Here is a 15,251-nt window from a genome sequence, read left to right as displayed (position 1 = left end):
ACTTCCAAAGTATGATGAGATTGCATGAATAGTAGAATGAGATAATATATACCACGGTTGACTCTAAATGCCTTTCAATTATTCTGAGAAGTGTCAGTAGAGGCTCAAGTAAATGGCATCTGAAGATTTCAAATCTTTAGCCGAGTGGTGTACGAGTGGAAAAGCCATTAAAGCAAGAGACAAAGTAGAAGCAATTCACGAAAGCAGCACAGGGAAACACATCTGCAGGATTCCATGACAGAATGATGCCAAAGAAGGACGCAGGGAATCATTTGGCCAACTGTTGAGGCTGATGCATATCGATCTGAGTCCTGTTACCTGACACCGCCAAAAGTTCCTCTCATTTCCCCGCCATGCTTTAGAATCTAGGGGTAGTCAAACGACTGTAGCGCTACACCGTGGCTCAGAGAGGAGAGCGAAGAAGAGAACAAAGGGAAGAAGAGGCGAGGACGGTGCAGTCTGATGCCGAGAGGACGCAAAAGGCTGTCCCCATCACGTGCTGCTCGTCTTCTTTTCATCTTCTCTTCTTTTCATTCTGCCACGCAGCGGAGATGGTCATGATTCCCATGTTGGTAGATGGAGGTGATACAGAACCTGGTGTCCCCTCATCATCCCAACCATCATTGCTGCGGCATGCAATGTGGAACTCAAACTCCAATCAGTGTTCGCAAAGAAGACTAGGAGAAGTCAATATGCTCATCATCCTGTGGGGATCATCATCAGGAATTAACAGCATGCATATATTAAGTTGCATCAATGTTTATGTTCCTTTGACTAAGAATTTTACGTCAATAATATCAAAACAAGTATGACCTGCTAATCTTTTCCTTTTTCTTTTTCGTTTTAAGCTTCTTGAATCCACGAATGCGTTCTCTCTGAAGGCTACGTTTTGAACAGAACAAGAAATACTTTGGATTCTTTAGATGAACATGAAGATTCATGACACCGAACTTCTTCAAACACTTGGCTGAGCGAGATTTACTGATGGTTCTCTTAGCAGAACACGTATCAGAACAACATATGCATGGTTGCTGGCTGTAAAAAGCTGCAATCGCCATGGCTTATCAGTTCCTTTTCATCATTAGAACGGCTATGAGTGCTTCTCCTCATGAGAAATCGAGATGTGCTAGGAGAACCATGCTGCCCGAAGTGTCGAGGGCTCCCTACATGGTGTTGAACTCAGATCATCTTCCTCTTACACGAAAACCACTGTAGGGAAAGGTTTCCGACAGAATCCCTCTGATACCATCTCGAGGTGAGTAATGCAAGATTGAAGGTGAGTGAGTCTGACTTGAAGATTGTACTTGTGACTACCTTTTCTAGTCGATGACTCCTTCCGTGAGTGGTTAGAGAGACAAGACTTGGAACATAAGGTAATTTATTGGTTGGGTCGATGATGTGGCTTCCATGTGTCCAATTCTAGTAGAGAGCGAATATTCCTCATATCACAAGATTATTTATTATTTTTGTTATTTAACTTTACTGGTAAAGATCTTGAAGTTAATGGTAAGATTTTATAATCAAATCATTTCTACCTCATTTACCTTAGATTCTCATGCAGCTAGCATGCATATTATGATCTACGAGGCACTTTCCAAGCCCAACGAGGCTTGAGTTGGCCTTCTATTACCTGTTGTCTAATTGGAGTTAGGATTCATTTAGGGAGTTCGACCCACTCTCGGTGCTGATATTTGTTCATCGTATTTAGAAACAAACTGATAACAGAGAGATTTTCTCTGATAAAAGAGAGATATTCTCAACTGCATAGCAGATGAGATTTCCTCAACTGCATGAGGAAATCTCTCTGCTCAGTTAAAGAATTATCCTCTTTCACTATGTATAAATAGACTTCACATGATACTACTTGAAGTGTGCCTTTTTGCTTTATCCTTATAATTTCATTCTTCATTCTCTCATTCTATCATGGTATTAGAGCTCTAGGTTCAGAAGGTGTCTTGGTCAAACCTTTGTTGACAATCTTGTTATACGAATTGCCCCTCCTTTTTTGAGTAACTTGAGCTGTGATGGATGGTCCTGGCGGTTTGTCCTCGCGCTTGAGATATATCTCAAAGTCAATCAGCTTGTCGAAAAGTTCTTCGAATGTGATTGGTGAATCACGCGCCCGTATTGCTGCTGCCAATTCCTTGTATTCGTCTCCGAGGCTATTGAGGATATGAACAGTAACTTCTTCATCACTGAGGGAATGACCTTTATGTAATGTAGATAATCAGCAATATTACTTCCCTCTTGTTTTATCTTCATGAGGCTGGATAGAAGACTAAGCATGTGAGTGCGAGAACGATTGGCCAAGGTTGTTTGCAACTTGTACCAAGCTTCGGTAGTAGTGTCACATAAAGAAATGAGTGGTGCAAGGGATCCAACAACCGAGGCTTGAATTGCTTGAAGGATGAGGCGATCCTGGCGTAACCATAATTTGTGATCCGGATTTGGTACTGGATCGGATGCGCCTGGGATGTTGAGCATCGCCGGTGGACAACGAAGAGAGCCATCGACATAGCCTAGAAGATCATAGCCAAATAATATATTAGAGAATTGAGCACGCCATGATGCGTAGTTACCACCGTTGGATAATTTGAAGGGGATGAGGGTTGCTGCATTTATGGAGATAAGGTTTGTATGTGGGAAGATACTATGGTTCCCTGCGGGAACAGTAATGGGAGCATCAGAGGTAGATGATGATGACATATGAAAGATATGATCAGGGAGAAAGGTCTTCGTTGAAGGAAAAGACCTATGCAAGATGGTGTAAAGCTGTAGATTTCTATGCAGCAATTCTATAGAAAGGACTCTGGGTAGTGATGCAGCCAGTGGCGTGATCAGCTTTGTGCAAGACAACTACAGATCTGTGTGCAATAGATTAGCAGTGAGGAATCTTGGCAACGAGGCAGCAGCGTGGAAAGTTACCGAAGGCTGCTTGTCTCTGCGAAGGCAGAGCAGGATGCTGGCTGCTGGGAGGCCTGCACCCAGAAGGTCCTCTCAGAAGCAGTGAGGATAGTGTTGCCGGAGTCGAGGACAGTGGTGGCGGAGGTGTTGGAGGGAGAAGTCCAGGAGCTGGTCGATGGACCAGCACGCGGAAGCAGAGCAGATCTGGTAGATCTGGAGCATAGGGTCAGTGACGGGGCGCTGGCGGCAATGAAAGGTGGGAAGATGATAATGCAGCAGCAGCTTCCATGGCTATATCCTCTTCGTCATAAATCAGAAGTTTCAAAAGTCTTCACCAACTTTAAAAAGCTGGTTGAAAACTTCTTTCAGTCTACAATTAAAACAGTCTACTCTGATGGTGAAGGTGAATTTCAAGCCCTCACATCCTACCTCTCAACCTGTGGCATCCAACACCTTAAGTCACCCCCACACACTCCTCAACTAGTTGGCTCTGCTGAACGTAAACATCAACATATCGTAGAAACTGGTCTCACACTTCTACATCAAGCCTCCATGCCACCAACTTTTTGGTCTGCCGCCTTTTAAACTGCTGTCTACCTTATTAATCGTTTGCTCACTCGAGTTCTTCAATATCAGTCTCCATTTGAAAAACTATTTTCTAAATCCCCAAACATTCAAAAACTCAGAATATTTGGTTATTTATGTTATCTGTGGCTACGTCCCTATGCCCCACACAAGTTAGCGCCAAGATCTAAAGCTTGCATCTTCATAGGATATTCTCTTGAGCATAATGCCTTTCGGTGCTACGAACTATAATATCAAAAAGTCTTTATTTCACGGCATGTTGTTTTTGTTGAATCTGCCTTTCCATTTCAAAACCATGAATCTCCTACCATTCATACCACTCCGACAAATATTCATTCCTGGAGCATACATTCAATCCCCTCAAACGAACCTCCTCCCACATCATCCAGTCCTATTGTTGAAGATCCACACTCTTTTGTTCTCCCGATTCAACAACTCTCCACTCCCCCCATTCTTTCTCCCCTTCCTTCTTCATAAGTCTCCCCTACCACTGAAGTCGTATCCTTAGAAACACAACAACTTTCTTTACCTAGTGCCATCGATGTATCTCAACCTCTCTTGCATCCTGTCGATGCCTCTCCACCACTCTTACCAATAACACAACCTGCAGTTCCTAGCCATCCAATGACAACACGTTCAAAAAGTGGTATCTTTAAACCACGTCAGGTTCTCGACCTCCATACTATCACCAATTCTTCTCTTGAGACCAGTGAACCCACCACAATTACTCAAGCACAAAAATCTTCACATTGGCGTCAAGCTATGTGTGAAGAATATGATGCTCTTCTACATAACTCCACATGGACTCTTGTACCTTCTCATCCTGCACAAAATATCATCGGGTGTAAATGGGTATTCCGAATTAAGCGAAACCCCGACGGGTCCGTTGCTCGATATAAAGCATGATTAGTAGCCAAAGGGTTTCATCAACGACCTGGAGTTGATTTTACAGAGACTTTTAGTCCTGTAGTTAAACCCACAATAATTCGGCTTATTCTAAGTTTGGCCATCTCCAGAGGTTGGAACTTACGACAACTGGACGTTAACAATGCCTTTTTACAGGGGACTCTAACTGAAGATGTCTTTATGCAGCAACCCCCTGGCTTTGTTCATCACTAGTATCCGAGACATGTTTGCAAATTACAAAAAGCCATTTATGGTCTCCGTCAAGCTCCCAGAGCTTGGTATACTGAACTTGGATCATTTCTGATATCAATTGGCTTCATCAACTCCAAGTCTGACACCTCTTTATTCCTCCGACAACATCATGGTAATACAATATATCTTCTAGTTTATGTAGATGATATTATTGTTACAGGCAATGATCCCTTGGAGGTTCATACATTTTTAAATCAATTGGTTGATCGATTCTCCCTTAAAGACTTAGGACCATTGAGCTACTTTCTGGGAATTGAAGCAACATTTACATCCTCCGGTCTCTTCCTCTCCCAAAGAAAGTATATTCAAGACTTATTATCAAAGACAAATATGCAGGATGCGAAAGTAGTTGCTACTCCTCTCTCTACTAGTGAATCACTCAAATTATGTGATGGCAGCCCTACCACGGACTCAACTCAATACCGGCAAGTCCTTGGCTCCTTACAATACTTGGCTCTCACCCGTCAAGATATCTCATTTGCAGTCAATAAATTGTCTCAATACATGCACCAACCTTTTGCTATACATTGGTCTGCGGTTAAACGATTTTTGTGATATCTTAAAGGGACCCTTAATCATGGTCTCTTTCTCCGCAAAACCACTCAACTTCATCTCCATGCCTTTGCTGATGCTGATTGGACGGGAAACTTGAACCTCCACGTCAGGGTATGTCATCTTTCTTGGGTCTAATCTAATCAGTTGGAGTTCTAATAAGCAAAAGAAAGTGGCCCGGTCTACAACTGAAGCTGAATATCGTGCTATTGCTACCTCTGCTGCTGAACTCAACTGGATCACAAATCTCCTCAAGGAACTCAAAGTTAGCTTTACTCATACTCCCACAATATATTGTGATAATGTTGGAGCTACCTACTTATGTGTCAATCCAGTGTTCCACTCGCGCATGAAACACATCGCCATCGACTTTCACTTCGTGCGAGATCAAGTTGTCAGACATCAACTTCGTGTCTCTCATGGCCATACGGCTGATCAACTTGCAGACTCACTCACGAAGCCTTTAGCCCGCAAACTATTTTTGTTTCATCGATCCAAGATCGGTATCCTTGACAGGAGCTCAATCTTGCGGGGGCATGAAAACAGAGAGATTTTCTCTGATAAAAGAGAGATATTCTCAACTGCATAGCAGATGAGATTTCCTCAACTGGAAATCTCTCTACTCAATTAAAGAAATATCATCTTTCACTATGTATAAATAGACTTCACATGATACTACTTGAAGTGTGCATTTTTGCTTTATCCTTATAATTTCATTCTTCATTCTCTCATTCTATCACAAACAATATAATGTTTTTGAGGTTTTAAATATAATTTTTTTACCATGGTTTATTATTATGAAAACTACAAAAATATAATTATATGTTGACATAATATAATTATGGTTATAAGATCAGTAAGAAAATTCATGATTCTTGAATCACAAAATGGCCTAAGAATACCTCGAGACGGTATTGATTTGAAGATTGCTAATTAAATATAAAGTAGAAGTTCAATATCTTATATATTTCTCATCCTTCGTTATATTTTTCTATGAATTTCAATCCTATCATGTACTGATCTATCTACCAATATGATCTTAGAACTCGAAAAAAATATGTATCATATATTTTTTAAAAGAAAAGGAAAAGGAAACTGGAAGTCTAAGTGTTAAGTCACCCGAAAGATTAGGAAACTTGGTCAAATTAAAGTTTGATTGAGTGAAGACAAATAATACTAGATGGATGGATTGATGGAATATAAAGAGAAATAAGCTTTTGTATATGAACAAATACTAGTATGTCATAACATATAGCAAAATTAAATGGAATCACAATCAAATAGTACATCAAGATTTACGTGAAAAACCCCTCCAACGTGAAGGGTAAAAACCATAAGGCAAACTAGAGATAATCCACTATAAGAATAATGAATATACAAATCTCAGTCTTTTGCCCAAAACCCAAGCAACAATCTCAAGAGAATAACTAGGATAAAAGGATTACGTTACTATGTATAATATTCAAATTCTCCCCAAGTAATCACGGTAAAAATATACTATAGATCTAATCTAATCTAAGATGAAAACACTACTTAGATGATTAAGAACAGTTTCTCTGCGTTGTCCTTGTCTTCTTTCCTTTCTTTCTCTTATTTTTTTATCATTTTCTCTTAATTTTTGGAAGTTGCTGTTGCAATAATCGACTTCGTTGCTATAGTTTTCCTCCCTAAAAAATTGCAGCCACCATACCCCCCTAATTTAGATCTAGGGTTAGGAGAAATGAGGGTAGACTGTTAAAGCCCATTATGGGCTAAACCTATGCGTTGTCAGCCCAACATGGATGGATAGATAACCCAAAATTATGGGGATACATAGACAAATTGAAATGAGAACAAAAGATAACCCGTAGACAAACAATTCATATATGCAAATAAGGAGTAGATGTTGGAGAAAAAGTTTGTAGGAGATACTTTGAGATAGGACAAATGAGTCCAACTTATAAGTTTTGGCTTGCAACTTGATCAATTTAGCTCTTGTATATGGTAACTTTGATTGCTCATGAGTTAGCCTATAGAATAAAAGGAGTTATGTATTCATGATAATAAGATATAATAAGAAGAAAGAAGAGATTTGATAGAGGAATGGTATGGTTTATTGTATTGAAGAGAAAGATTACAACGTACAATAAAGATTAGTTCTCTCTTTTATTAGAGAATATTCTGCATAATTGTTTTGATCTAAAAATCAAGATTATGGTAGTTACACTCACCATCCATACTGAAACTATAAATTAGCTTTTAACATCTCTTCTTAATTTATAATTTTGATATGCTTTTTGAACTTCTTAAGTTTCTCAAATGCGACTATTTTGGCAAGAAAATATGTAGGTTTATCACTTGAATTGATGAATTTCAAAACCATCTTATTTTTGTTCATCAAGTCTCTCTAATAAAGTAATAATGAAATTCAATATGCTTCGACCTTTTATGAAAAGAGAGGATTTTTGTCACGATAATTGAGGACATGTCGTCACAATAGATAGTTGTTGGTTGCACTTAAAGCTGCTGCAAATATGAGAGTATTCTTGTCATCCAATTAGCTCACATGTTACGTACCTAGCTGCAATATATTCAGCTTCGGTAGATAACCAACCTATTCATTGTTGTATAGCTAATTAATTTATTATCTTCTTCTTTTTAATATTTGATGCCTTGCTTTTTTGCTTCTTTCAAGATATCTTAAATTTTTTTAGTTGTTGCATAATGTAGTTTAATAGGATCACTCATGAATCTTGAAATCAAACTCAACATGTAGAATATCATGTCTTGTATTTATAAGATAAATCAAGGAACTAACTAGGCTTCTAAAAAGTATTAGAATCAACCTTTGCAGTACCATCATTTTGGGTGGATTTTCGTTTAAAGTTTAAAGCCATGGGAGTGGATACTGATTTGCATTTGTTCATTTAAAGCTTTTTCAAGATATCATCGATATGCTTCTTATGAGAAATGAAAATATCACCCTTGGATTACTTCACTAGAATTCCAATAAGATGTTGTTTTACTCTACAATCTATCATTTCAAATTCTTTTATTGTGTTTTGCTTGAAGTTATACACTAACTTCATATATGTTCTCTTGTAAACATAAAGATACCCAATAAGAAAGTTAGAAGCACCAGCATTCTTTACAAAAGCGAAGGTTCACTTGGGCTTCTTTGAAAACCACTTTTGCAAAAATAAGAATCAATCTTATTGTTCCAAACTGTTGGAGCTTATTTTAGGTTATAAAGGGCTCTGAAGAGTTTGTAGACCTTGTCTTGTTTACTTTTTAACTCCATAGCCTTGAGGTTACTCTACATACAATTAATTTTTTGATATTACCATTAAGAAATGTTGACTTCACATGAAGTTAGAACACTTTCAACTCTAACTTAGCTACTAACGTAAAAACTATTCTTAGGGATCGTACTAACAATCATCATATATTTTTAAATTTCATTGACACGAAATAATTAAGTGAGGAATAATTCAATTTTATTAGAAGAGAATTAGACATGTTAAATCTTTCAAATACATGATTAAAGACCTTTTATTATTTGTTCTCATATAATTATTTTTTTACTAAAAAAGAGATTTATCTAAATAAATCATGGTTTTTCACTTAACTTCTTGGTATTCATAATTTGAGATTTTTTTTGAATTAAGACCTTCTAATATTTGATCTCCTATTATTTTTTCTTTTTGCTAATGACTAAGAAGGAGATTTATTTAAATGAATCATGATATTTTGATATTCATAACTTGAGATTTTTTTATATTAATCAAAATCATTTATTATTTAATCTCTTATGATTATTTCATTTTGTTAATGACTAAGAAGAAGATTTATCTAAATGAATCATGATCTTTCGGTATTCATGACTTAATTTTTTTTTTGTATGAGTCAAGATCTTTTACTATTTGATCTCTTATGATTCTTTTTTTTTTCTAATTACTAAAAGAAAGATTTATTCAAATGAATCATGATCTTTTGATATTCATGATTTAATATTTCTTTTGTATGAATCAAGACATTTTACTATTTGATCTCCTATGATTTTTTTTGTTAATAACTAAAAAAAAGATTTATCCAAATGAATCATGATCTTTCAGTATTTACAACTTGAAATTTATTTTGTATAACTATTTTATACTTATAACTTGTATACTTCATGATGACAAAGGAAAAAAAGTAACTCATATTTTTATTGATGATAAAATGGGAGAAGTAGCGATTCATACTTAGATTATGTTGAACAAGGAAACTTATGATACTTTTATAACTTTTTATTACTAGTGACTCATGCCTAGCTTTTGTTAATTATTTTTTGAAACTTGATTGAATATTTGAGCTTATAATGATTATATCATGATCGAATTTATCTCAAATTAAATTCAAGAGTATCATTAAAAAACTATTATTTTAAATTCAAGTTCATTATAGTTTTAAGATGATATATAGATAAGAGGAGTCTTGTTAAGACCCATCATCAATTGATCTCTCGATGTCCATAGCTTAAACTTATCTTCGATACATAATATCAAGATCTTTCATATGTAATGATATTAAAGTAATTTTTATTTTTATACAATTAAAACATTAATATGAAGGGGGACAAGTAGTATCATGATACTATGATATCACTCTATTCTTTTTTGCCAATGACAAAAGGAGAAAAATAGTAACTCAATCTTTTTTTGTTAACAAAAGGAGAGAAGTATATTTTTTGTTAATCAAGTATAAGAAGTGGTGACTCGTGCATGAACAAGAAGAATCATCATGACTTATAATTTTTTGTTACGCAAATAGTTAATTTATAGTTATATTTTAATTAATATTATATATTGGTAATTATTAAAGTTTGAAACTTAAAATGATTATAACTTGAAATTTAAAACTTAGATTGAACATTTATTTATGGGCTTGAATGATTGACTCATAATATTGATAAGATCAAATTTCTTTCAATTTGAATTCAATATGCGTATTTAAAATGATGTATGATCATTTGAATTTAAGTTTATCATAATCTTTCAAAATGATATATAGATAGGGATAGCCTGGTTAAAACTTTGTCATTAATTAGTTATTATTGTAAAAAAAGGAGATTATTGAATCTCATATTTTAATAATGAGATCAATTGATCAGTTTATAGACCAATATACTTTTGAGATAAGTGACATAAGAAATACTTCGATTACGGACTCAAACTATCAAAGGGCAAATTATTGAAGTAGGAGAATCGAGTGTTGTGTCGAGAAAAGTATCATGTCAAAAATTAGACGTTGAGTTGGAGGATTGATCGACGAGCTAACAATTAGACTTTGTGCTATAAGTTCGGGCATCGTGTTGGAATGATTGGGTATTATGCCAAAAGATCAAATATCATAGGAAAATCGAATGCTAATAGATCAGACAATATATTGAATGAAAGGATGATGTACCAGAGTTTGAACGAAATATCGAAAGATCGGATGACATACTGAAATGGCATATAATATGCTAAAAACTTTGTAATTATGTTAGATATGTTGTTGGAGTGTTAAAATCTTAATCAAGATGTTTCTTAGTCAATTGAGTTGGTTTTAAATCGAAACTATTCCATCTTATCAAAGAATTTATTGGGCTTGAACCAGGGCTGAATTGGGTTTGTTAGAAGGCCAAATCAATAACTTAAAGTAGACTTAGGCAATGGTACTGCTAGGCTCAAGTAGTAGTACTGCCTAAATCATCCAAAAAGTATTGTTTGTGTTTTTTTTTTACAGTTCCGACGATAGTATTTCCCAAGCCAATAGTAGTACCTCCAGAGCCAAGATTTGTGGCCCTGTTATAGTGGTAGTATTATCTAGTGCCAATGGAAATACCGTCAATACCTCAAAATTTCATAGATTTAAATTTTTGGCTCCATTCTTCAAGTCTTTTTGGGACATATAGATATTCCACTCGGGCTTAATTGATGGAGCACCTATTTCTAAGCATAAAAGTGTTGTAAACTCTCTTTTTCTTCTTAAGTTTAGAGGTGATTCTAAATTATAATAAGTGAGAGATCTTGCATGGAGGTTCTATCATAAGCCTGTTAAAAAAAATAGTTGTAACAAGGGTAGATAATTTTTGCTTGTTGGAAAGAAGATGGGTAGTGAAATTCGATGGCCTCGAGGGAAGAGGAATCGGGAGTAGACATAGGTCGAGAAGATTGAATCATTAAAAATCAGTTTGTATTCCTTCTCTTGCTTTTGAGTTATTGCTTACTTATTTATTTTACTCACAATCCTTACTCATATTTTTTTGTTAATCATATTTTCTTACATAGATTTATCGATCAACTTTAAAATCGATTAAAATTACAATGGTACTAATTCACACCCCTCTCTCTCTCTCTCTTAATGCCGATAAGAATAAAGTCGGTTAGATTTGTGACTTGTTAGACTTTATTATCGAATATTCTTGTATAATTTTCTTAAAACTCTTCTTCTTCCTAATGCAAAGCTAGGAGAGAAGTGATAGATTTTCTCGGGAGCCTATAGTTGATGAAATTGAGCTTGAACTTCCTAACTAATTATCTAAAGGATGAGATTGACTTTGAGGGGAATCCGACAAACCACTCTCCTTTTAAGGTTATTGAGAAAGTCCAACACATAAGAGAGTCCGGAATACTATAAAAGGTCATTTGTGAAGTGAATATAATTAGATTTTCTAAAAGATTAATCTTTCCTTCGTAGACCTCTAGCGTAAGAAGTCTAAATCTATGAGGATTTAGCTCTTTATTTATCTCTTTTGTAAAAAGAGATCGAGGATATAAATATATTTCTAGCTACTTCTCTTGTTTTATTTTTTTAATGAATGTCTACTAATTGCTAGTACATTTTATGCAAATGGTCTCGTATCTCCATCGAAAGCTCAGTCAACTAGCCGATTGACTCATTCATGAATTCTAATTCTAGCAATGGGAATAGGTTTGAGTTACCGGTGATAGAGATGACTTAGGATGTGCTTGGGTCTCCACCAGACTCAACTATAGAACATGTACAGATGGTGGAGTAGAGGGGGCACAAACATAGGTGGAGTTTGATGAATTAATTGGGTAAGTTAAGGAAGGTATGGAGTGATGGCTTGAGCTATCTTTGTTAGAACTTACATTAGCTAAAGTAGAGTACGAAAGATTTCTATAGGAATGATCATGATTACTACGAGATGGTTGGGTGAAGGTTAGATCTTGAAAAAGTAATAAAAAAAAGGTTGGGATTGGGAACAAATGAAATGTTTTGTTCTATCGACACTCCTATCAAACCCTAATTTGGGATTATCGAAATCATAGGATTTAGATTGGAAACATTCGAGACTATCAGGGATCGTACCATGGAGGTTTGAGGGGTTTAGATCTTGAGAAAGTTATGAAAAAAGTTAGGGGTTGGGAATAGACGGAAGGATTTATTTGATCAATACCCTCATCGAACCCTAATTCAGAATCACCAAAATCATAAAATTTCGACCGAACCATTTGGGACTATCAGGGTCGGTCCATGAAGGTTTGAGGGGTTCAAATCTTCAAGGTTCATCGGAAGTGGTCCTATGAGATTTTCTTAAGATATAACAATCAACCCTCCTTTTAGTACTAAATCTGTTATAGTTGATTTTATATTATTCAAGCTGGAACCTAGTTGGATTTAACCTAGTTTTTTTTCAAGTTGATCTCAAAAAAATTTGTTAAAATGGACATTCAATCCCTACAAAACTAATTCAAGAGGCAATCAGACAACACCCCTCCGATGCTCAAGTTAGTATTCAAGTCAGGTTAGCTAACCTAGTTAGACAAGTCGAGTTTATTATTTGTTGTGTGTGTTGAGTGTACCTACGTGACTCTAAAATCCTAGATTATAATAATTGCACTCATTACTCGTATTAGAATTATAAATTAGCCCTTAATAGCGATCAGGTTTTGGAGTAAATGTAAGATAATTTTCACCAAAGATGATCTGAATAGCAATAGGCTCGGTCATTTTCATCCCTATTAATAGTTGAAGAATATTTTCAGATATTTCATCGATTTATATTATCAAATATATCTTTCATTCTATTGCTTATCTTTCATCTGGCTATACCAATTCGGATAAGCCACGTAGAGAATAAGTATTTTCAGATAAATTATTTATTATTATTTTTAATAAAATTATGATAATTTTGATTATTCGATATATTGCATATTCCAAACCAACTAAAATTTAGTCAAAAAATAGCTGAGTTTAGTCAAGTTTACGTTGAGACCGCTAAGGATCTGAAAGAGTTAATTAAAAGTTAGTGTTTGATCAATATATCAAGTTGATAAGATATCCGAACGAGTGTTATACCGGCGATGGCATGGTATTTATTCGTCCATATGCCGTATTAGTTATTATATTTGTAAATGATGCAGGAGGACTTTTACTTCCCCTAAATAGTGTCACTTGACACGCAACTCAACCAGAAGCCGGGCAATTAAACAGTAACACTATCCATGTTGGCTTCTCATTGCAGTAATAGTTGAAAGACTCGTATGCAACAAAGGCTGATCTCACTGTCCCAGTACCGGGACCATTCCTTTTTGTTTCCCGGTTTTAATCTCTCGGGACCATTACCATTTCATCTTCCCACATTTGCTTTTGTTTTTAAAAACATTTACTATCTTATAATTGTTGTTTTCTTTGTTTTGAAAATTATTTACTATCTTACTGTTGTTGTTTTCTATGAATATATGTCTTCATATATGAAAACTATCAACTGTATAACAGTACACTAAACACTATGATGTCTCAACACAGACATAAATACTATTTAGCTCATAATTAGATCGGAATAAACGGATTAAAATGGACTTCTTTTGATAAAGAGTACGAATTTACTACTGCAGCAAACACTGGAGAGAGTTGTCGAGTTGCATTGTTTATGCGCTTCCTGATTCTTATATATAGCCCACCCTATTGGATCGCTAGCCCTCCACCTATACATTTCAATTCTCGTCTTTCCGTCCTATCATCTGCTGCAGATCACTGTCCCATCACTTCTTTGTTTCTTGTCATCCATCGATCCGTCATGGAACAAATGGACGTCGACCTCTTGAACTCTTCTCCGGAGTTCCAGGTTGAACTGATGAACATGATGCTACAGTTGCAGAAACTTGCGGAATCATCTGAGGCCCTTCCACCCAATGATCACCTCTACGCTGCTCCACCGCGGACGTTCCGTGCTTCTCCCACCGCTCCGGCCTTCCACCACCCCGCCCGTGGCCCAGCCATGGCGCCGCCGTCGAACAACCTCGCTGATGCGGAGGCATCGCTGCTGAGCGGCCCGTCCCTCGCGCACAGTGCTCCGACCTCGACGGCGGGGATGAGGGACATGATGTTCGGCATCGCCGCGATGCAGCCGGTGCACGTGGATCCGGAGTCCGTCAGGCCGCCGAAGCGCCGGAACGTGAGGATTTCCAAGGAACCCCAGAGCGTGGCGGCGAGGCTCCGGCGGGGGCGGATCAGCGAGCGCATGCGGGTGCTGCAGCACATGGTGCCCGGCGGGACCAAGATGGACACGGCGTCGATGCTCGACGAGGCCATCCACTACGTCAAGTTCCTGAAGACGCAGGTGCAGTCTCTGGAGTTGGCGGCGGTGAGCCAGGGCATGGGTCGGCCGCCGCCTCCGGCTGCAGGATTCACGCCGTCCGACGGCAGCTACTCGTGCTTTCATACCATGTATCAGCTGCAGGATCAAGGGTTCGTGAACTTTGCCGATGTGTAACGAGTCAGTCGAGTCGCTAGTGATGAGTTCTGCGAAGTGGTGTCGTTGACGAAGAAGAGTCCATGCGCCGGACTCTTCCACCCTTCCTCTGCGTGTTACATCGTGTATGTCCACTTGTGTGTGCAGTGATACCCACACCATGTTTCGTCTCTGTATGCTATCAATAGAATTCTGGGAGTTCTCTCTCGATCTAATTCCATCGGTGAATAAAGAGTTACTTGGTCCACCATGAAGGTGACGGAGTCGAGACAAGATACTACTGCCATGCATGCATGCATGCATGCATGGCTACTGCTGCGAAGCGAAG

General features: G+C 37.1%; 1 protein-coding gene across 1 annotated transcript; it reads left to right on the top strand.

Annotated features, from left to right (window-relative positions):
- The first annotated feature begins 2,602 nt into the window (after positions 1-2,602).
- LOC135633865 (transcription factor APG-like) lies at positions 2,603-14,944 on the top strand. Its single transcript, XM_065143823.1, has 3 exons — positions 2,603-2,689; positions 2,878-3,160; positions 14,202-14,944. The coding sequence occupies exons 1-3, from the start codon at positions 2,603-2,605 to the stop codon at positions 14,942-14,944; spliced, it is 1,113 nt and encodes a 370-aa protein (XP_064999895.1).
- Positions 14,945-15,251: the final 307 nt, after the last annotated feature.

The sequence above is a fragment of the Musa acuminata genome, chromosome BXJ3-3 (assembly GCF_036884655.1).
Source record: "Musa acuminata AAA Group cultivar baxijiao chromosome BXJ3-3, Cavendish_Baxijiao_AAA, whole genome shotgun sequence".
Lineage (NCBI taxonomy): Eukaryota > Viridiplantae > Streptophyta > Magnoliopsida > Zingiberales > Musaceae > Musa > Musa acuminata.
Note: the sequence above shows the minus strand (reverse complement) of the source record. Positions and strands in the feature narration are given on the sequence as shown.